This window comes from Gossypium arboreum, chromosome 9, assembly GCF_025698485.1.
Source record: "Gossypium arboreum isolate Shixiya-1 chromosome 9, ASM2569848v2, whole genome shotgun sequence".
Taxonomy (NCBI): Eukaryota; Viridiplantae; Streptophyta; class Magnoliopsida; order Malvales; family Malvaceae; genus Gossypium; species Gossypium arboreum.
This window is the reverse complement of record NC_069078.1, coordinates 71,353,672-71,378,481: the sequence shown is the minus strand read 5'-3', so window position 1 is coordinate 71,378,481 and position 24,810 is coordinate 71,353,672. Positions and strand designations below refer to the sequence as shown.

At 29.9% G+C, this 24,810-nt stretch overlaps 2 protein-coding genes across 2 annotated transcripts; both read left to right on the top strand.

Moving 5' to 3' along the window:
- The first annotated feature begins 5,327 nt into the window (after positions 1–5,327).
- LOC108454763 (transcription factor DIVARICATA-like) lies at positions 5,328–7,511 on the top strand. The gene is made up of 2 exons (XM_017753331.2): positions 5,328–5,856; positions 7,013–7,511. Exons 1-2 carry the CDS (start codon positions 5,468–5,470, stop codon positions 7,323–7,325), a joined length of 702 nt encoding a protein of 233 aa, XP_017608820.1. The 5' UTR covers positions 5,328–5,467; the 3' UTR covers positions 7,326–7,511.
- An 8,677-nt stretch (positions 7,512–16,188) lies between these two features.
- On the top strand, positions 16,189–20,418 carry LOC108457296 (uncharacterized). The gene is made up of 10 exons (XM_017756279.2): positions 16,189–16,438; positions 16,700–16,959; positions 17,272–17,476; positions 17,689–17,779; positions 17,869–18,014; positions 18,393–18,636; positions 18,722–18,826; positions 18,969–19,151; positions 19,311–19,515; positions 19,754–20,418. The coding sequence occupies exons 2-10, from the start codon at positions 16,740–16,742 to the stop codon at positions 20,239–20,241; spliced, it is 1,887 nt and encodes a 628-aa protein (XP_017611768.2). The 5' UTR covers positions 16,189–16,438; positions 16,700–16,739; the 3' UTR covers positions 20,242–20,418.
- The last annotated feature ends 4,392 nt before the right edge of the window (positions 20,419–24,810 follow it).

Here is a 24,810-nt window from a genome sequence, read left to right as displayed (position 1 = left end):
GTAAGGGAAGTTTATGATGAATTATTATGAAATTTAAGTTCTAATTTCATATTAAGGTGGTTTTATTAAGTGATTTTGATAGAAAATGGTATTTAGGACCTAATTGTGAAAAAAGTTGTGAATTGAAGGTTGGTGTTGAAATTAAGAATTTCAAAGGTTTTGAAATAGTTTATAATGATAAAATGAAGGGTTAATTGAGAAAAATTGGTTCAATTGATGGGTGAATTGAGCAGGGACTAAATTGTAAAATTAAAAATTTTGGGGTAAAAGTGAAATTTTGAAAGTTGAAGAGCATAAATTGTGAAGTGAAATATAAATCAAATAAATGCTAATGAGTGAAAATATTTTATATTATAGATTAGGAATCCAAAGGAGAGCGAGGAAAAGAAAAAGTTGTGGATAGTCCCTAAATTTCAATATCTTCTACAAATTAGCCGGGTAAGTTCATATGGTTGAATTTAGATGTTTATTTGTGAATGATTGAAGTATATAATGTGTTATTATATATGAATTTGTTGTGGGATTGTGTAAATTTTGTTAAGGAAAGAATAAATGTAGAAATGCAAATTAGGAAAAATGCAGGACTGAGTACGTTCGTATCGTGACGTGTGATGAATTGACGGATAAGATCATGGTTGTTCCATGGAAAAGTGTGAAATGTAGGTATGGTATCATCCATACTGAGTTGTGAAATGTAGGTATGGTATTATCAAATCCATACTGAGTTAAGAAATGTAAGTATGGCATTTCCCATACCGAGTTGTAAGTATTTCAATGAGGAAAATCATACTGAGTTATGAATCGTGACACTGAACAACGACGTACTCAATTTCGTATGCCGTTTCATAATTTGATAATAAGAAATACAAGAGAAGTGAACCAAATGAAAGAGATTGAGTAGTTGTTAATGTTGAGTTCAACTATGTGAAGTATTATAACAGTGGTTGTGAATGACAGGAAATTTTAGTAAATGTTTTGGTATTGTTTGGAAATATTATGTTTGATAAGCATTACTTTTAAACCTATGAACTTATTAAGCTTCAATAAGCTTACTTGTGTATGTTTGATATTTTTATGTAGATTGAATTGAAGTGAAGTTGGTAGATCGGATCAACACAACAAAGCACACTATCCAGATCAATTTCAATAGCTTTTGTTTTATGTTTAAAGATTTATATGGCATGTATAGAGTTTAAATGAATTCAAGTAAAGATGTTATAAACTAGTTAACAATATTTTGTACTAAAACAGTTTTTGGTTAGTAGTAGTAGTTTGATTTTGAAAATTCACCATAAATTATTAAAATCTAATTAGAGGTTGAATAAAATATGAAATTAAATCTTATTGAATCTAGTTTCATATAGAAGAAACGGTGTAAGCAAAAGACTTTCATATCAGGAGATATTTGAATTTTTGTGAGATAAGGTCAGAATGATTTTGAGCTCCCCTGTTCTGATTTGTAAAAATCATTAAAAAATTTACAAAAATAATTAGGAGTCATACTGTATATGTATGGATTCCTTATTGAGTCTATTTTTAAGAGAAACAAATGGTATGGTTATTTGAATTCTGTAGAGGGATAAATTTGATTCATAGTGCACAGGGGTCAGAGCAGCCGAACCCTAAAGCAGGGAAGACTTTAACTAATAAAATGTAATAATTGGCCCAACCAAAAATTCTAGAAAAAAAATTTGTAAGTAGATATATCAGTCTAGATTCAGGAAAAATTTACGGATTTGGATTTTGAGTTTTGTAACTTGAGATATGATTTTTTTAGCGACTATAATGCAGTTGGATAGCTTGTCTGAAAAGTATGATATAAATTGTCTGAATTTGTTTAAGTGCTCAAATAAGTTTAGTAATGCCTTGTGCTCGACTCCGGCGATGGTCTCGGGTAAGGGGGCGTTACAATATTGATCTAAAATAAGTGTACCATTGATATTTAAATGATTCAATGGGTAAAGTTCTGATATGAGATAACATGAGTTTGAAATGAATTATCACAGGTACATACTTGAAATATATGGAAAGGATGGTGCGTGAAATATTGATATAATGAAGTGAATGATATATGTTTATAAAGAAACAGCAAAAGAATGATAGGTATCATGACATGTAAAAATGTGATTATCTTTGATATGTTGCTACAAGGAAATTATGTATGTTGAGATGAGCAATAAACTCAAGTGTAATATGATGAGAAAATAAGTTTATCTATGTTGAATTTATATGAATATGTTTAAGCATGCTAACAAGTGTTACTGTTGATGCTTAGACAAGTGCCAAGCTATTGGTTAAATGGTAATATGTTTATTTATATGATGTGTTAAAAGGGCAAGTGCTCAAATGAAAATATACTTGTGATCGTGAGAGAGTGACAAGTTTTAAGATACGCAATATCTTATGAAATGGCTTATCATATGATTAATTGAAAAGAGTTATGTTCAACTGCACTAGCTTGTGGTTATAATGGTATAGTATGCTTATGACCGGTGTGTTATACATAAGGAATGAGTGTGGAAAGTAAAGAGATACATATGAAAATAAAGAAACTAGGAAGAGTTAAAATTATTTAAAATCTTACTAAGCTAGAGATGGTATGTATAAGTGATGCTGAGGATTTTTTTCACCTTGTAAATTGATTTATATAGTTTCATGAGTATTGTCTGAACCACACGGCTTGGCCACACAGCCGTGTGACCCCTGCAGTGTTGAAAAATTTTAAATATTTTTGAAAAAATTTCGAGTTTTCGGTTAAGTCCCAATATATATTTTGAACCTCAATGGCTCACGTAAGGGACCCTATGATTAAATTTGATTAATTACAGGTATGAACGTTATGTAAAACAAAATTTCTGTTAAATGATCTGTAAATTTTAGTAATGCTCTGAAACCCTGTTCCGACGATGGATACTGGTTAAGGGTGTTACAGTTTTCTTTATTTAGCCTTATCGTCAACCACATTTCCTTTCTCCACATTAACAATCATCAACTGCCATTGCACTCATTGTTACTAGATTTGTTACAATCTTCTTCTTTACTTTATCCTGATACATCTTATTGATTTGTTTGCAACGCTTCCTCCCTCTGTCAAAGAACCCTTTACATTTTTATACAAAATTTATTTTAGACACCTCAAATGCGTAATGTGTGAAAGATGTCGAAATGATGACCACTACTTACAGTTGATTGATTGGGGTTGGTGTCTTTTCTTAGCAAAGGTTGTCCAGTCATTTACACTTCATTCCTTTGTTTTTTTTTTTTATTCCTTAATGGATACTATTGCTAGCCTTAATAGGGATTTGCTAAGATTGCTTTTCATCGAATTTGCCCATCTCTTTATGGGCTAATATTTTTATAGGAACTTTATCCTTCATCTTTTTGGTCTCACATTGTGGTAAAACAATACATTTTCCTAAGGTTAAAGAGTGGTTATAAAGTGACTGGTCAAAGTTTTGAAAATTATGATTAGGGATGTAAATGAATAGGGTGTTGGATGAACAACTTGATTTTTGTTTGCTTATGATAAGATTTTAAGGGTTGCTTATTAAACAAATTGAACATAAACAAAGCTTAGTTAGTTTATTTATGCTCATTAATAAATTCGTTTATGTTTATTGAAAGCTCGTTTAATAAATCATTTAAAGCTTATTTATTGTTCTATTAGTATATATTAATAAATTTATTAAGACTTGTGTGTTTATTTTTTTATTTATAATATAATTATTAATAGTTATATTTGACTATTTCATATCTAAAAATAATATATATATGTTTATTGTTTGTTAGCTCATTTAATAAATCATCAACATTGTTTGTTTAACTTAAACGAAGAAACATAAACACACATAATTTTAAATAAACAAACACAAACAAACATTTTAAAATTCTTAATAAACACGAATAAATTTAAAAATAAAAAATGAGATAAACAAAAATACATTTATTCAAGTTCGATTCATTTACAATCCTAATTAAGTTCAAACGAAACATTATGATTAGACGAGTAACCTCTATAATTTCAGCATTTAATCATATTATATGAGCATAAATAATAATAATACAAATATATAAATATATTATAAAGAAAAAAAAAGGCAAAGCAAAAGAATACTTGTATATAAATATATTATCAAATCAAATGGCATTTAAATTGCTAATATAAAAAAATATTTTTATTTAAACTTGCATATATATTGAACCGTAATATCAAACTGAGTTGCGTAAAGAAAGAGTTTAGACAGAAAAGAAAATAGAATGAGGACGTGCACCCAAAAATTATTTATTTATTTTGAAACCAAAAATAAAAATAAAAAATAGTATTTGACCAATGCTTATATAAAAAGAATTCCGATTAGTTTATTAAGCCTTTTGTAAATTACCATATCCATCATCTTTTACTATCATTAAAAATATTGACCAATTTAAAGGTACAACCGTACAACCCTACATTTTCTCTTTTATATTTTACTCTTAATATTTTATATATTTTAATTATTATTCACAACTGATTGGGATAATAAATATTTTAATCCATTTTACTTTCGTGGATAATGAATTTGGATACATTATTTAATTAATATTTTATAATGAAATTGTTTTTTTCTTAAATAATTCTGTATTCTGTAAATATAAACTAAAAATGAGGAAAATGTATATAAGCCCTATCCCTAGGTATTAATTTGAAATTATAATCTGTATAATGATTAAAAGAATATGACAATGTTGTTTATAAAACAGCTGGATGGTTTATAATTATAAAGAAAAGGCTTAATAACAAATTTAGTCACTAATATTTATATATTTTGTCAAAATAATCCTAGTTATAATTTTGAGTTTTTTTCTATTAACTTTTATTTTTTTCAAACTTTTTTAACAGATTTCATATGTGAAATATTTTTAATGAGATATAATCTATTACTTAAGTAACTCAATAAAATAATTACATGTGAAAATGATAAAATAAATAAATAATTCATGAAGTTAAAAAATATCTCTTAATTTAAAAATAAACGTAATTATCTAAAAAAGTTTCAAAATGAATGCACATCTTTAATATCTTTAGTATAGATTACATCTCATTAAAAATATTTTACATCATCCCGTTAACTTTTTAACAAGATACTTTTGTCAAATCTGTTAAAAAAAACAATTTGAGAAAAATAATAAAGGTTGATAGTTAAAAAGACTCAAAAATATAATTAAAATCATTTTGACAAAATATGTAAATTTTAGTAGACAAATTTATCATTAAAACTAAAAAATTTATAAAAAGAGAAAGATTTATCCAATAATAAACAAAGCGTGTTGAATAAAAAGTCTAAGCAGATACAAATACTGACAAAAAGAATTCAAAAAGAACATAAAATCGTAAAACCCCTCCCAACAATCCGAAATATCAACAGTTTCAAATTTCTATCTTCTTCAACTCCAACACAAATTACTTAATTAGCTACCCCCAATCGGCATGTACCAGGATAACAACCACTACAACGGTGATCCGTTATTTATTGAGTCGGTGGCGGCGGCGACCACTCGCTGGACCCGTGTGGAGGATAAGGTTTTTGAGCAGTGTTTGGTTTTGTTTCCGGAGGGGATTTCTGATCGCTGGGAGAAGATCGCTGAACAGATTCCCGGAAAGTCAGCTAAAGAAGTTGAACAACATTTTCATATGCTTGTCTATGATGTTTATGAGATCGATGCGGGTCGAGTTCAGGTTCCCCAGTATGCTGATGATTCGGTAATGTTGTCACAGAGTTGGGATTCCCATAATCAGATTTCATTCGTTTCCAAGTCGAAACATCACGGAGACGGTGAAAGAAAGAAGGGAACTCCCTGGACAGAAGAAGAACACAAGTACGCCGCTTTTTTTATTTTTTATTTTTTATTTTGAACCAAGTCCATTACCTAATTGAATCTAAAAATTGAAGTATGTATGAAGGGTTTTAGGGAATCTAGTATTTAACGGGCGGTTAGAGTCGATTTGAAATCATTAACGATGTTAGATTTGAATGATTGATTGTGAAAGTTAAAAAGTTTTATTGTGAATGATTGTTTTCTAACTTCTGAACAGCGATAAATCATGTTGGTTGAGGGTCGGCCCCTGAGTGGGTGTGCCTGAACATATGAACCTTAAAAATGAATGAATTTGTGCACGCTTAGACCATGACTTATGACATATAGGCTGTGGTTTCCCGGCCACGTGCAATCACATAATCAAGGTTCCTGTTTCTGTGAAGGTGTGGATTTAAGTGCTTGCATCCGGGCTTGGCTTTGATTCTCTTTGGGGTCTAATTGAGCAGAGTGAGTTCAAGCTGTCAGAAACTCGATCTCAAAGTTCGAATCGAGTTTTACTTTTGAAACTCAAAAATACATTTGAGATGAAAATTGCAGTGCTTGAACTCGCTCAATTAGATTGGTTTAGTTAGTAAAAAAAATGAGTTTGGTAATCATACTCGATTAAAGCTTGGTTATTTGTGTTCAAGTGGAGTTGAAATTTATCACTGTTAATTAAAAATAGAATAGTTGCAATTGACTTATGTTGTTTAAGTCCCTGTTGACATCAGGTCTCGTATATTATATGTACTATTGTTAATTCTGAGTTTATTGTCACTTTGTTTTTCTAACGTATATGGGATTACTTTATATAAAGAACCAAAGAAGCTCAAGCCACTTGAGTCAAGTATGACTATATTTAATCCTCTTTGCTTGATATCTTAAAACCACTTAAAATTGACTCAAGAAATGTCAGCTGAATTGAAGTCCTTTGGAACGAAACCCTAGTGTCTTGCGAGCACAGGTTTATACGTGTTGTTCGTTCAATATTTACTGAGTTATTTGAGGTAATTTATAGCATTTTTAATTGACTTCGTTGTTGTCTGGACAGTAATTGTGCTGCAAAATGAATTACACTATTACTCTCTTCTGCTATATATGTACTCCATGATTGTTTTCCTGTGAATCATTTAGTGGATAACATGTTATCTTCAATTGGTCTTTAATGGATGAACAGGTTATTTTTAATTGGTCTGCAAAAATTTGGCAAGGGTGATTGGCGGAGTATATCAAGAAACGTGGTGGTGACCCGGACGCCGACTCAAGTGGCTAGCCATGCTCAGAAGTATTTTCTCCGGCAGAGTGCAGTGAAAAAGGAGAGAAAACGGTCGAGCATCCACGACATTACCACAGTCGATAGCAAAACGATGGATGTGCCCGTCGAACAAAACCGGGGTTCTGAACCACATGGTATGGTTCAACAGGCACCTCAACTGCAACAGTTGCCGCATACAGGCCATTTTGTGGGAAAATACGGCTATCCAATGTAGAGATAAGATCAGAACTCCAAAACTCTGTATATAAGCCAATTTTATTTTAAGAGTATCAAAACTTAGACGTAATTTAATTTGTCAAACCTGATGTTCATTTTAAAGCTATGACATTCTGATGTAAAACCATGTATAGAAAACTAATTCCTTTGAATTTAATTTGGGGATCCATGAATTTTGATTTAATGTGTAATTGTATATATAAACTTTAATTTGGTGCAATTATTCATGTAAAACTCTAATTTGTGATTTAAATGTATACTTTAAACTTTAATTTTGATTTAATCATTCACATTTTAAAAAATAAATATATCAATTTATTTTTATATGGGAGCTGCGACTGATACGTCACATGTTTATTTTCTCTTGGGAGGTTTGTGTCAGACATATTTTCCAAGCGTAAAATATAGTGGTGGATATTTTGGTCAAAATTGAAGATCTACAGTTAATGTGATTTCATCTATTGGAGGAACATCTAAATTTTGTTAGGAAGCTGCTTATGGCGGATTATAATCTTTTCGTATTGAATTAAGTTGTTCTTTTGCCTCGCTTATGCTTTCTTATTTTACTAAAAATATATATAATTATTTATGTATGAAATATATAAACATTAAATGATAATTATCTGTAAAACTATTTTCAATTGAATGTTGTTGACAGTTTCTATATACGCAGTCTATCATTGCAATTTCAATTTAAGAAACTTCATTGTTGTATCGCATGAATTATCAATGCAGGCATATCTCAATTCTGGCAATAATTCTATGAGTTTTATATATGTATGTAACCTAAACTGGTGTTGCAGTATAGCAAGTTAATCGGCTTTACTGCCTTAGTTATCATTGACCTAAACTGGTGTTGCAGCACATCTAGTGTGAGTCCACTCATTATTCCAGGATTATTATTTTTATTTTATAGAATGATTAGATTTTTTTTTTTTTGGTAGTTATCATTGACCTAAACTGTGTCTCTTTGCTCTTAAAGTATCCCACATTGGTTTGATTATGTAAAGGGTTAGACCTCGTGGAGAGATGAGAGAAAGTCTTAATATTGTCTATATTTGAAGCTTTAAATCATGTTCTTCAAGACATTTCAATAGATACCGTAACCATGCCAACTTATTCACTTTTAGAGATTAGCTCTATAATCTACATGTAATTGCGAATTTCACTAGCTGTTGATGCATGGTTTGAGGATTGGTGATTGATGGCGGTTCACATTATGGTTTTAGGTGTTGAGAGCCACTAAGAAGGCTGTTTTTTTTGGGGGAGCGGGGAGAGTATGTTGATGATATATGGAGCTTTGGATTGAGCTTGAAAGAATGGCAATTTTTGTGTCCTCAATATTTTGAGAGGATCTTTTATACGGGGGAGAAGGTATGTTACCAGCTCAATAGAGAATGATTATTTATTTAATAAAGGATGTCTTTATGGGGTCAAATCGGAGATGATTGGATTGTATTAGAGATTTGGTATTGGATTACGACAAGCATAGTAAAAGTTACGAGTGCTTGTAATGCGACTTGATTAGTTGTTGAGCACGTACAACACAAATGATGAGTGTAATTGCACATTTAATGTAACTTGGTTGTTGGATAAACTTTACCTTGTGGGTGAGCCATCTTCTTAGCTGAGATCGATTGAGAGGAACTTATGTATAACAATAATGTGACCTTTGCTTGGACAATGGTGTTTGCTTGCAGGTGGATTAGGTTGTCAAGTATAGGCAATTGAAGGACTGCTATTGGTTTGTGGTTGGAACTAGGCTTTTAACTTCCATGTTGCAATGAATTGCCTGCGTTCGATTAGCTTTGGTATGGTCATAATGACGGGGACACTCCATTTTCTCATTCATTTTCCTTTTTTGGTGCATGGAATGCAATGATTGACATTTTTTTTTTCATGCTTTTAAAGCATATTGTAGGTTTTTTTTTAGTAGTTATTTTTATTGTGGTGTTTCCTTTAAATTTTGTACTATGTTTTACGAATTATAATATTTTATACACAATCTAAAGGTCCAGCTCAAATACAAAATATTATATTAATCATCAAACCAGTATATGCATTCAATATATGCACATAATAATATAAATTCTCGAGCATACAATTACATTTTTTAAAATCATTTATTTACCAAAACGCAAAATTTAAGCATATTACGAAAATTAGATTGCAAAGGAAGAAGATTTACATGCCAATTGCAAAGCACTACATACAAGACTGAAATTATTATGTGGTAAAGTCAAAGTTATTATGAGTGAAAATGATGAGATCATATATGTGTTACAATTATTTTTCTTTAATTAGTTTAAATGAATTAAGTGATAAATAATATTTTTATATCATCACTAATTAAAATAAAATAATTAAGTGACTATCTCTAATTAATTAAATTAATAAAAGATAAATAATAAATAATTTTAAATTCTTGTAGAACAATTAAATAAAGTAGTTAAATTCTACAAAAAGAATCACCCCAAGCCATTCTATAAATGAACAAGTTCAGGAAAATTAGAAAATCACTGCAGAATTCTTTAAAAAAGTTGAAGAACTCGAAAAAATTATGAAAAACGCCGTATCAATTCTTAATAAAAGCCATCTTCCAATCCAATTCAATCGTGGAGAAGAAGTCAAAAGTCGTTTTTGAATAAAGTCGCCTTTAATCCAAATCAACTGAAAAAAGAGGTTCAAACTCGTTCCAAGAGCAAGTCAACACGACACTTGTAGCAATCCATAACCATCCAAGATCAAGTCAGATGACCCTTGGATCAAATTCAAACTGGCGAGAAGTATCGAAGAACTTTTTTTGTAGAAATTTCTAGTGTAACACCCCTATACCTGGCCCGATCATCGAGTCAGGATGTCGGGATGCTACATTTGTTGCCAAAACAATAACAGTCAAATTCATTTGGTTCTGAGTATTTATTTAATCAATTTGATCACTTTAAGTTTTTGATATACCTTAGTGTCATTTCCGAGTTGTATATGGGTTTATTGCAACCTTTAAAATAGTATAAAGAGGAACAGAGACTAAAGTGAAAGGTTCTCAAAATTTCAGGGTGACATTGAGACGTCAAGGGTTCCTTGTCACAACATCACAAATTGACTTATGTTGTCGCGATGTGGTTCCTCCGTCGTTGCGATGAGAATCATATTTCTCATGTTTTACCATATTTCAAGTTTTTAACATCTAAGTTTTTTTTTCAATGCTCAAAATCCAATCAATTCAACTCATTTCATATATCATTCACATTTACCTAATTCTAATCTCAAGTCCACATAATAATACCTTAACAATATATTTGAACTTCTCTTATGTATTACCAAATCCATTATTTGCAACAACTTCTTAGCAATATCACTTCTATAATTTTTCCTCTCTCTATTCCACTTCCTTAATATTTATATGTATATGTGTGTATATATATATATATATATATATATGAATCTTTAGCTCTTAACATATCATGCTTATATGTAATCAAGGCTATCCATTTGAATGAGTCACTAATTTATTTATATCTCAGTCTATAGAATTCGAAATTAAGATTCGTTTGTTTTGTTTGAAACTATACTCATTTGGCTTTATACCATAGTTATAAAAAATTTCATGTTTTGTTTTGTTTTGTTCGAAATTAAGTCTCTATTTCACTTCTTCTTTTGGGTAGTTATAAAAATTTTCAAAGAATTTTAGAGAAAAAATGAGATTTCATAGTAAAGGATCAAATTGTAAAGAAATGAAAACCCTTCTACTTCTATTTATAACCAACGGGACATGCATGGAAGATAAGGGAATTTTCTACACTTTTATCCAAAAATATCTCATTTAATTATTTAATTAAAATATTAAAATATCTTAAAAAATAATAAAAAATCAAACAATCACAATTGAACACCTTTCATCCTTAATAAGTATACCATATAATTATCTAATTTGAGTAATGGCCTTTTACCCTTCACATTTCTTCAAAATTCCATTCTCGAGTCACTACTCACTTTTGATAAAATTGTGATTTAGTCTCTCGTATTTCTTTTACTTATCTAATTTGGTCCCTATATCCCAATTTTATATCTTAAGAAATTGGATTATTTACTTTTGATCCTTTAAATTTCCTCATATTTATACTTTAACCCCTTAAATTCTAAAAAATTGTACTCTTTCATAAAAAATTTTGACATTATTACAATCTAATCCCTTAGATCGACATTCTTCTTAATTCAATTTTTTGGCATCACTTACCCTTTCTTTTATCATCTTTATATCTTCTTCTCATTTTAACAATAAATCAATTATACACTATTTCAATTTAATATTACTTTTATAATATATCGATTTTAGGGTGTTCCATTTAAAGATTGTAACTTTTCTTTTAAAGTTATCAATAAATTTTATTTTAAATTTTAAGTTAACTTTTGACTCAAAATTTATGTGTTTAAATATACTTAAATTTTATTTATTTATAAAATATCATAGTTTAAGAATCAAAACAACAAATCAATAGAAGTCAATGTAGCCAAAATGTCTACGAAACCAATCATATTAAAAAAGTCCAAAATTGTAAACAGTCCTAAGTTCATACCTTAACAAATTAAAATTAAAGAAATAAAAGTCTTTATGGAAGTAAATAATGGGAAAAATTTGAAACAAATGGCGCACGAAAAACAAATATAAAACGTTAAGTGATGATGTCCACTTTATAAATAATCATTTATTTTAGAGTTAAAATATATATATATATATATATATATATATTGACTTGATAGTAAAGGTGTTTATCATTTTAAGTATGGTTTGGAATTAAGTTATGTTAGTTGTATTGATGTTATAATTTTACTCTCCTCTTTAATTCATAAAAAGAAAAACAATTTATAATCAACAAATCAAATATAACAAAATATAAATCAAGAAAACACTTTTCATTGGAACAATGATATCAATTATATAAAAATTTTAAAACGTATAAATATAAAATGTTTACTCAAGTAACACATAAAAAGAGATTACATTTACATGACATATGAGTATTTAACCATCCAACATTCCAAATATGTAAAGCTCAACTATATCCGAAATATTCAAGATACACGTTTTTGGTCTGCCACAATTTGAAGTTAAATAGCTCACCAATCTACAGTATGTGGAATTCACAACATTTCCCACTAACCAAATATTCACTATTTTGGCATTCAAAAATATTCCAATTAATCATAACCTAAGTGCCTATCCATCAATTTTCAATCTTCAATAAAATAGTATTTAAACTAAATTAATAGCTCATTAACTGTCATTAAATCAATATTGTTGTCAATATAAGAAAATATGAGTTCGAATGTATTAAAATAAATTATCTTTGTATTTATGAGTTAAAGAATAATTACGAATAGTTCTAAGTATTATATTAAAAAAACAGATACAATAAATTTGTAATAAAATTATTAAAAAATTATAAAAAAATTAAACATGAATTACACATTAATTTATAGTTTGAAGGTTTGAAGAGAGATTTTCTCTTTCTTGTTCCACCAATGAATGAGAGATGGAAAGAATAACGTTCACCTGTCATTTTTATAATCTCGTGTATGATTTTTGGAGAAAAGTCAAAGAATTTTTTCCTTCTTTTCACAATACAGCACAAAAGAGAACACTCATTTTCTTTAGAAACTGCAGCACAATGAAGTAGGAATGACGTGAATTTTGTTTCCATAGAACTTTGGGATATTCACCTTAAGACCCTTGATACATTTACCACTTAAAACTCTCCTATCCATTTTTGGTACTAAAATGAATCCATACCCCAATTAAAAGCTCAATAACTACTAAAATTCCTTAATTAATTTTTAATTCTCAAAGATTAATTCATTTTACAATAATTAATTCTCATTTAAACTTCGCGGTAACAAAATCTGACACTAGAAATTTTGGAGCATTATACAAATATTTTAGTAGTAAATTCTGATGAGATAAATGGCATATAAGAGTAAAGAAAAGAAAAGAGAGCCAATTGATGACAGAAAGGAGAAAGCCAAAAATCTAGGCCTATTGTTTTGCTTTTATAGTGTCATGAGTTTGAATGTACAATGACGACGTAAGAAATGGAAAAGAATGTTAGAACATAGGGTTGTGCATATTCCCCATTTTGGGTTTGATTTCAAGATTTCGTTTGAGCAATGTGGAATATGGTGGCTGAAGGTTTAACTTGCCCTTGGACTCTTTAGAGGTTGGGTTTTATCTTCCATTGAATTTGTGACTTGCAAAGGTGCTGGATGTGTATGCTACTTCCCCTGGGTGGTTAGCAGGGATAGGCTGGGGGTTTTACTAGGATTCGAGGGAGGAACCCAAGTTTACGATGTTCCAATTAAGTCACTCTAGGAGTGAGAATCCGATTGCAAGTCCAAAAATAAAATTAACTTACTCAAATCATACTAACTAACAATAAATTTTATTCTCATATTTTATTAAAATCTCTTAAAATCAAATATTTACATTATATTAAAAATTATAAAATTAATATTATTCATCAATCAAATCTCAATTCAATTAAACAATTATCGAGAACTTCTCTTTTATAAAATAATACCGATTATTACGATAATATATTTTCTAATTTAAATCATGTAAAATTTTAAAAATATACTTAATAAGATTCAAATTCAAAACATTATCGTTTTTCCTATTTTAACTTTCTCATTTCAACTAAAATTTTAACACCAATTTTATAGGAATATATTTATTATATAATAAATTGTAAATAATTAAAATTTGTTAATAGGTTAGATGAATAAAGTGACATGCATTTGAAGATAGGATACAGAGATTAAATAATAAAAAGAAGATCCAAATCTAAGCTTCATTCTACATACTTACCCGATTGACCCGTTGGAATTTAATTGGAGCCGTTGATTCCCACAACGGTCATATTCTAGGAATTCCCCTTTTGCTCTCTTTTCATGTTCTTTCAAAGGAAAAACACTGTTTTCTATAATGAACAAATATTCCACGCTTTACCCTTTCCTCCTTTCCATTATTCCTCGTTCCCATCTCCAATAATATCAGTTTATTGATATCATTTTAATTTACTCCATATAATAATTTTAATAAATGATTTTACCGAGGTTCAAACATAATATTTACATAGATAAACATTAAATCTAAACAAATACACATATGAACTTTATTTAGATTTAATTTTATTTATTTATTTATTTTATGTTAAATAAATATAATCATTAACATATACAAATTAAATCAAAATATAGAAATTTAATTTTGTAAGTTCAGCCCATGTTACACATTTAAATATTTAAAATATAAAAAAATTCTCTCTCATTTATTATAATTCATGTTTATTATATAATGAAAAAAATAAGAAGTATCAGAATGATATTATCTGAAAAGTTAAACATAAATATTTTATTTTAATTATGATTCAATTCGCGATGTGATGAAAAATTCATAATTTTATAAAAATATTAATTTTATAAAAAGTAATTACTTAAAATTAGATTATGTGCGGTGATGAATTAGAGTTGTCCCGAAGAGATAAGACTTCCAAGTAATTAAGAATAAAAATATAGATTATTTTTTAAAAAGTTTTCAGTGAGAAATCAATTATTTCCCCCACTTTAAGCCGCGTTCTAAGAGGTTGGCTTCTGCAAGGAAGGTACGCACATTCGTGTTATTCCAAATTTCGCACCGAATTTTTTGAAAAAAAAAAAAAAGGGAAAAATCAATATAACATATGAAACCTTATCATTTTCAATGTGATGGCCAAGAATTGAGTATATAATTATTTTAATTAAAATATGTTTATTTATATTATTATTTAAATTTTTATTTTATTTTGATTGATTCTTCGGATTATTAATTTAATTAGAAAGTTATAAAATGTCCTCATGTAATTAAAACAAATAATATTATTTTAATATATATATATATATATATGTTGATATTTGAACTTAGACCAATTACATTAATACAACCTTTAATTTACCATATTTACTATTATTAAAACTTCTAACCGAGTTGGTCAATTAAGAAGTTACGAGAATGTCCTTTCGTAGTTAAAATAAATAATATTATTCAAGATATTTTAATCTTTTTACTTTGAAAAGAAACTAATAAAAATATTCATATAGTGAAATTTAAACTCATACCAATTATTAATAAAACCTTTAATTTGTGATTTAGCTACAACTCCCTTTTTTGACATTTTTATATATTTTCATTTTATTATGCACACCTTACTATTTTCATTAGTTGTATATATTATTCATGTATTTGGCTGAGTTGATGTCATAAGTCAATTCGACATCGACTTAATATTGATGACAACATCATAGTAAATAATTTAATCTAAAATTTTCAAACCATATGTAAACCAACATTTGTATTTTAAAATATTTAATCTTTGTATTTTTATTTTAAGAATTCAAAAGTTTTTTTATATATTTTAAATGTTTAATATTTTTCAGAATATGAATAAGTATTTAATTAATATTTTAAAAATCAGATGAATGGATTTTAATAAAATAAAATATGAAAGATATGGTGAATTAATTCCTTTAATCACAAATGGAAAGATGGATCCTTAATCAAACTTATTGAAGTGATGGAATTGTGAAAACAAAGCGAAGTGTGAAGCACTTCAAAATTTTACTAAATAAAAAGAAAAAGAAAATGTGACACACTCTTTTGCTCTTTGGATTTTCATATTTTTAACTAATTTGAGTAATTTTAATGTAATCATGACATAATTTTTTAGTACAATATTTAAAATAATAATATTGTTTTGAGGCGACAAACAGATCAATACAAATTGTGATTTTTAAAATACGATTGAGATTTATAAAAATAAAACATGAAAAGAAAATGAATTGCGTTTTCAAAGTTTGAAATTTGTCTAGAAAAAAATTTTGTTGGAAAAATTGACTACCGGAAAAGCAGAAGTAAAGGGGAAGTAATAATATAAAAAAGCGTGTTGGGACCATTTTTTTAATTACATTTCTCTATAAATGACTGTCATTTTACATTGGGACTACGACTCTACATCTCTCTCGCTTTCCCCCATTTTCACTCTCCGTGTATTATAGTTTCTCAGCTAGCAGTGCTTTCCAGTAAGTTCGAAGTTCCAATATTGTTTAGAGTTTTTGATTTTTGGGGTTGTTTTATTTTATTTTTCCACTCATTTTATCTTTTAACTATCTTATAGAAATGAAAATGTTTATCCTTTTAACTTATCTGATAGCAATCAAAATGCTTCAGAGTACTTGAGTTTTAGCTTACAACAGATAGCCTTCACATTTGATTTTTATAGTCTTCTGCCACTTTCTAGATTTTAATCTTCACATACGGTCTAACTTTCTTTACACCTTCAGACTTTCAGAGCTAAAGCTTGATCCGGGAACGCGAAAAAAAATGGCTAAATTTTCAATACCCAAGTTGGGATTTCTACTGCTATGCTGCTTAGCTGCTCTTACGGAAGCAACCTATATGAAGTACAAAGACCCAAAACAGCCATTGGGTGTTAGAATCAAAGATTTAATGCGTAGGATGACTTTGGCTGAAAAGATTGGCCAAATGACTCAGATTGAGCGCACTGTTGCTACCCCAGATGCGATGAAGAACTACTTCATTGGTATAAAACCAAATCCGTCTTTTAACAATCTTTAATAAGTCCACATTTTAGTTTTTTCCTCGTGTTTTGTTTATATGCCGAATTTCTTCCAAGAGTGTATGTTTGATGCACAATCCTCTATGATTTTGTTTATTTAGTTTCATTTACCTGTGGATTCATACCCTCGCTGCCAAATATTAATTTCATTGAATATGCTAACTCTTTCGTTTTATTTTATTATGTTTATTTATGCAAATGGTTGTCATGCTTAATGCTGTCTTTTTAGGAAAATGAGTTATGTGGTAATTGGAGGTGGTTTCATGGTTTGTGCAGGAAGTGTTCTGAGTGGTGGAGGGAGTGTGCCAGCTCAAAAAGCTACTCCTGAAACTTGGATTGAGATGGTGAATACGATACAAAAGGCATCTTTATCCACCCGTCTTGGAATTCCAATGATATACGGGATTGATGCAGTTCATGGTCACAACAATGTGTACAAAGCCACCATTTTTCCTCATAATATTGGTCTTGGAGTGACTAGGCAAGTCTTATATCATAAGGCAAAAATGATCATTGAATTTTTTCTTTATCAATTATTCAAGGTTTTACATTTTGCCTTAGATATAGACTTTCATCTTTTGTCTTATTATGAAGTGGCTAAGAGTTCAAGATTCACTTTCAACCCGCATCGGTCTAATTGGAACTAAATTTAGTGGATGAAATGTTGAGCAATGGTGATTTTTTTCCCCGCAGGGATCCTAACCTTGTCAAGAGGATTGGTGAAGCAACTGCGCTCGAAGTTAGAGCTACAGGAATCCCATATGCTTTTGCTCCATGCATCGCGGTAATTAAACATTAGAACATGCTTGAATGCCGATATATTTTAAAGCATGCACCATGTGTACTAATTTCTTTTGTTTGCTTTTACTACAGGTTTGCAGGGATCCAAGGTGGGGTCGATGCTATGAAAGCTACAGTGAGGATCATAAGATTGTTCAAATGATGACTGAGATTATAACTGGTTTACAAGGAGGCCTCCCTGTCCATTCTAAAAAGGGTGTTCCCTTTGTTGCTGGAAAGTAAGAGTCTTTACTATAAACCAACCACTTAAAAGGCTAGCGTTCCTAACTTTACTTGTGATGAGAGTTTCCCAAACTACAAGTGTCCCAAATTTGTCTTAAATCTTTTGGACATCGTTAGGTGTAATCATGTGGCAGGCTTTCATTGTGGGTCACTTAGTCATCTAAATATAAAACAAGACTTGAATAATGAAGCAAAGTAATAGGTCCACCAAACTCTTCTGTATCATACCCTATTAGATAGATCAGATTGAGTCATCTGCTCTTAGTTATGAAGATTTATAGGTTCTCCTAATGTACATTTTCAGATTGTAATAACTTAATTGGTTGAATTAGAAAGTATTGAGTTTCCCATAATCAATTAATTTCTTTTTCTAGGAACAAGGTGGCAGCCTGTGCTAAGCATTATGTGGGAGATGGAGGTACGACAAAAGGCATAAACGAGAACAATACTGTTATTAGCTGGAACGGATTACTCAGCATCCACATGCCTGCATATTTTAACTCTATTGCAAAGGGCGTTGCAACAATTATGACATCCTATTCTAGCTGGAATGGAAAAAAGATGCATGCTAATCATGATCTTGTGACCGACTTCTTGAAAAACAAGCTTAAGTTCAGGGTAACATAAACTAAAAACTTATCTCCACTGACTACAATCAGTATAAACCATTTGGTTTTGACTTGTTTCTTTGGGTGTATTTCAGGGTTTCGTTATATCAGATTGGCAGGGTCTTGATAGGATTACCTCTCCTCCACATGCTAACTACTCATATTCTGTAGAAGCTGGAGTTGGTGCCGGGATTGATATGGTCAGTCCATATTTAGTACTATATATGTCAGGCTATTCAAACTTTTTGAGTCTATCGGAGTACCAATCTTTATTTTGCATATGGTACTTTGACAAGTTGAGCTTCTCTCTTGTCTTCTAAAGAAATCTCTGGTGTCGTGCAGGTCATGGTTCCCTATAACTTCACAGAATTTATTGATGACCTAACCTATCAGGTTAAAAACAATATCATTCCAATGAGCCGGATTGATGATGCTGTAAAGCGAATCTTGAGGGTTAAATTTGTGATGGGTCTCTTTGAGAATCCAATGGCTGATAACAGCCTGGTCAACCAACTCGGGAGTCAGGTATGTTGAATCCATTCTGTTGTTATAATAGGACTTGTATGCCCTTCGATTATCCTCATTTATGGGATCAAAGAGTCATATCTGCAATGCAGAATGTTGGGTAGCATATTGGTGAAAAAAAAAACATAGTTTTACTAAATGGCAACATGCTTTGAATAGGAACATCGGGAGTTGGCAAGGGAAGCTGTGAGGAAAAGTCTCGTCCTACTGATGAATGGTGAGTCTGCCGATAAGCCATTGTTACCCCTTCCAAAGAAAGCAACTAAGATACTAGTTGCTGGCACTCATGCCGATAACTTGGGCTATCAGTGTGGAGGCTGGACCATTACATGGCAGGGTCTTGGTGGCAACGATCTCACAACTGGTACGTTTTTAGACTTTACACTTGAAACAATTAAAAACATAAATAGGTTGACAAATAAAATGACCCAGAAAGCATTTAAGTTGTGGTGTTGCCTCTGAATTTGCCATTATTTATTAACTACTCCTAACTTAAGAGGTTTGTTAATTTCAAAATAGATAGTTGGGCTTTGTTTAATCCTTGTTGAATCCCTTATGCACTTATCCCTTATGATTTGACTGAACACAATCTTCTCAAACAGGTACGACTATCCTCCAGGCTGTCAAAAATACAGTTGATTCAAGTACTCAAGTTGTATACAGTGAGAACCCGGATGCAGGGTTTGTTAAATCTGGCGAATTCTCTTATGCCATTGTGGTTGTGGGAGAACCCCCGTACGCAGAAACATATGGTGACAGCCTGAATCTTACAATATCAGAGCCGGGTCCCAATACTATTTACAATGTTTGTGGGTCTGTGAAATGTGTTGTTGTTGTCATCTCTGGTCGGCCGGTTGTTGTACAGCCATTTGTCTCGTCGATTGATGCACTTGTAGCTGCTTGGCTTCCGGGGACCGAGGGCCAAGGTGTTGCTGATGTCTTGTTTGGTGACTACGGGTTCACTGGCAAGCTCGCAAGGACATGGTTCAAGACCGTTGACCAGCTTCCAATGAATGTCGGTGATCCACATTATGACCCTCTCTTTCCCTTTGGCTTTGGTTTGACTACTAAACCTACCCACCAGAATTAATATCATTGTAGAGACTGAGTTTGCTGCTTTATATTAGGCATTTTCCCTTACATGGTAGAAACTTTAAATTATTTTTCCTCTACATTAGAGGTATTTATGAACCGGGGCCAGGTTAGGCCTAAGGTTTCATATATCAGCATTTTACTATACTGCTTTAATTCTACGAATTTCTTGAAATATCTATATCCAAAATTCGTATTAAATGCTTATCCAAACAGGATTCAATATCATAAGGAAACAATTCTGGGTTTTTTTTGAAACAATTCTGCAACACTTTTAAAAACACTGACTTTAATTATTTACGGAAATAGGTCATTCTAAAAAATAATAACAGGTATGGACTATAAACACTAAAATACACTGATGTGAACGCATTTTCAGGGCATAATATAAAAAAATATTTTTATGTCAACACTTTTTTCCTTGTGTCGGGAAAAAGTATGTTGACATGAATTTACTTTTGTTCGTGCTCAGACTAAATTTTCAAAAATGCTTATTTTTAAAAAATATTATAAAAATAGACCATGTTTTTAAAATTTACGAGAATAAACCTTTATAAATACCCAAAGTTGCAGCACCATTTTTTTTTGTGCCACCAATTAATGTGGAAATAAAATTTACAAAACAAATATTTGTATAAACCCAAAGTTTTATTTTCTTTATTTTCTCAAGCAATGTGGGATGTGAGATATGTGTATATATAGACTCATGAATAGGTTTACAGCTTTTTCCTAGACAATACAAGATCCCTTCCTATTTTAACTAACAATATAAGATTAAATGCTACACTAAATTTTATATTTTTTACATATTTTAATTTTTTTACAAAAGTTAACATTTGTTACATTATAAATCATAATTAAGTGACTACTAATGTAATTTAATCTAGATATAAAATATGAAAATAATTATTATACTTTATGTATATTATATATTTCTATAAAATACTTATTTAACATAATTATATGTCATGTTTAAATAGATTATTTATCTAGTCAAAATACATCTGAAATATATTTATCAAGATTCATTAGGTGATGAAAATTAAATTAAAATTAGGATTAAAAATTAATGAGTATAGTAAAATATTTTAAAAATATCAATTTTTTTTAAATTACAAAAAATATACTATCTGAGTACTAAATACTCACTATTTATTTATTAATCAAACATTCATAACATAAAATAAAATATGTAATACCCCCTACCCGTATTCATTGCCGGAATAGGGTACGAGGTATTACCGGAGTTTATGATTTTTTTATTTCAATATAGCCCCTTTATAAATATCTAACCTTCCCTGCAATATTAAATCGAGACCAATCCACATCAACAAAACCAATTCAACATATTTTCAAGATAAATTCATGCATATTTATAAGATAACGTCATCACATACCCAAAACCAAGTTTGTTAACCATACTAATAGCTAACTTTACATTCATGTCACGTTAACATTTACTTTATTAGCTTATACATGCCATTGATTTCCAAAATAAAGTTTCTTTATATACCGAAATCCTGAGGTTGATAGTGTGGTGTGTCTCCGACCAAATCCGACCTCCGAGCTCTTAACACTACAAAACAGGGGAAAAGGAAATAGGGTAAGCACTTTGTGTTTAGTAAGGTCATGTAACAAGAATTATACTTATGAATATTTTCAATACAATACAATAAACATTCATATATCCATTCAATGCATTATTACTCTAACATGCACAAACTCAACATTCAATTTAGTACAATAATTTTGCATGTACCAATAATATATACTATGATTGATGAGCTCATCAATAACATGATTTCCATTTTCTTATATTTTTTTTTCATATTTATCCTATTGAATTTCTTGGAATTTTCGATGGATTTTCAGATGTACACTAAACGGAAAAGGAAATAGGGTAAGCACTTTGTGTTTAGTAAGGTCATGTAACAAGAATTATACTTATGAATATTTTCAATACAATACAATAAACATTCATATATCCATTCAATGCATTATTACTCTAACATGCACAAACTCAACATTCAATTTAGTACAATAATTTTGCATGTACCAATAATATATACTATGATTGATGAGCTCATCAATAACATGATTTCCATTTTCTTATATTTTTTTTTCATATTTATCCTATTGAATTTCTTGGAATTTTCGATGGATTTTCAGATGTATACTTTTAGTGTACATTTCCAGGTCCGTCAATTCATATTCATGTGCGCACATTTCCATTCCAGAGAGCACACTCCCGCGAACCTCATCCTTACAGCGGGATTACTAGTCCAGGCTAAATCTCTTGTAATATAAACTCATAGAATATTGTCTGGATTACCAGTCTAGGCTAAATCCCCTGCAACGACAATTACTCTAATGAGCTTGGATCTGAATTACCAGTCCAAGCTAAATCCCCTGCAACGACAATTACTCTAATGAGCTTGGATCTGAATTACCAGTCCAGGCTAAATTCAGACCTTAATTTGGATCACCCGTCCGGGCTAAATCTATTTTCCACATATTCTTCGTGAGGGCTATATCAGGATAGGATCACCCGTCCGGGCTAGATCCTTTTTACCGTCAATTCCTTTTCAGAGATCCATCGAAATTTCCTTTCATTCAACCGAGATTTCTTCCCCTTTTTATCAAATATATCAATGCTTCATAAATTTTCATATAATGAACTTTCAAATCATATTCACATCAATAACATACATTTCAAGCATTTAAGAATATAATTCAAGTTACATGAACTTACCTTGATACTTGTTCGTGTACAAAAATCTACTAATCCTGAACTTTTTCCTTTTCTCGATCTAGCTTCGTATTTGAATCTTCTAGATCTAAATAAATAAATTTAATTATCAATTTAATACATCTCATGTTCATATGCAACAATTTATATAATTTCATTATTATTATTTATAGTTTATTCAAAGCTGTCTATTTGAATCATAGTCACTAAATTATTTATAACTCGAGCTACAAAACTCCAAATTAAGATCCGTAAATTTTCCCTGAAACTAAACTCATATATATTCATACCATAAAATTTTCAGAATTTTTGGTTTATCCAATAAGTACAGTTTATTCTTTAAAGTCACCCCTGTTCTGCTGTCTGACAGTTCTGACCCTTCTTCACTAAAAATTAATTATCTCTTCATACAGAATTCGGATGATGTTCCCGTTTGTTTCTCTTGAAAATAGACTAATTCAATATTCTATACATATAAATTTAAGCCTTTAATTATTTTTATTAAATTTTTTATGATTTTTCAAAGTTAGAACAGGGGAACTCGAATTCATTCTGACCTTGTCTCACAAAATTCATTATATCTCATGATTTACATATCCATTACTTACATCGTTTCCTCTATGAGAAAAAAATTTAATTTCATATTTTGTTCATCTTCTAATTCTATTCCTACAATTTATGGTGATTTTTCAAAGTTAGTCTACTGCTGCTGTCCAATATTGCTTTAGTGCAAGCTGTTTATTACCATTTTTCCCTTAAGCTTTTAATAAATAACAATTTCGTCCCTACTCAATTAGCCTCTCAATTGAGCTGGTTTTTCTCAATTAACACTTTATTCTATCACCTTAAACTAGTTTACAACCTTTAGGAATCAAAATTTCAGCAATAGACTTTAATTCCAAACATTTTCACAATCAGGTCCTAAAAATCAATTTCTATTGAAATTACCTAATAAAATCATCTCTTAAACAAATTAAAGCTTTAATTTCATTCTATTTCATCATAAACTTACAGCACTAAACCATGGTGACTTTCAATTTCATCCATGAAATCAAAAACTAATGAATTTAATAGTAGGACCTAGTTGTAAAAGTCTTAGAAATACAAAAATTACAAGAAAAAGGCAAGGATTAACTCACTTGGTGCAAAAATTATGAAATACCAGCTTATAGAACCCTCCTATGGCGTTTTTAGCTGCTGGAATTGAAGATAAATGAAGAGAAATCTAGATATTTCCTATTTAGTCCTAGCTTTATTTAGTTAATTTTGCAATATTCTAATTTTGCCCTTAATTTATCAATTTTCCTGCTGATTTCATGCCCCGTCCAGCCCAAATAAATTTTGGGTCTAATTTCCTTTTAAATCCTCTCTCATTAGACACTTAAGCTATTTAATCATCCCATCCACTTTTACACCTTTTATAATTTAGTCCTTTTCATTTAATTAACTATCCAAACATTAAAATTTCCTAACGAAATTTTAATACCACATTACTAACATTTCATAAATATTTATAAAATTATTTTCGACTCGGTCTTACGAGATAGAGGTCCCGATATCTTATTTTACCCAATTTCTTCAATTATTTCTTTTTCTAAGTAGCCACTAAATCGGTAAAAAAATTTTATCAATATTTTCATACGATTTTCCTATCATATCAATTTTCATGCAAAAATATTGAAATAAATTTCTCTTTAAATAGGATTTGTGGTTCTGAAACCACTATTCAATAACCTTGAATTTAGGCCATTACAAAATAAATAATAATAAAAATTAAAAGTATAACTTCTAAATTGAAATAATGGAAAATTATTTTAA

Coding starts and splice junctions, on each gene's coding strand:
- LOC108454763 (XM_017753331.2), top strand. CDS start 5,468: ATGTACCAGGATAACAACCACTACAACGGTGATCCGTTATTTATTGAG. Junction 5,857..7,012: donor TGGACAGAAGAAGAACACAA/GTACGCCGCTTT, acceptor ATGGATGAACAG/GTTATTTTTAATTGGTCTGC.
- LOC108457296 (XM_017756279.2), top strand. CDS start 16,740: ATGGCTAAATTTTCAATACCCAAGTTGGGATTTCTACTGCTATGCTGC. Junction 17,780..17,868: donor CTTTTGCTCCATGCATCGCG/GTAATTAAACAT, acceptor CTTTTACTACAG/GTTTGCAGGGATCCAAGGTG. Junction 18,015..18,392: donor GTTCCCTTTGTTGCTGGAAA/GTAAGAGTCTTT, acceptor TTCTTTTTCTAG/GAACAAGGTGGCAGCCTGTG.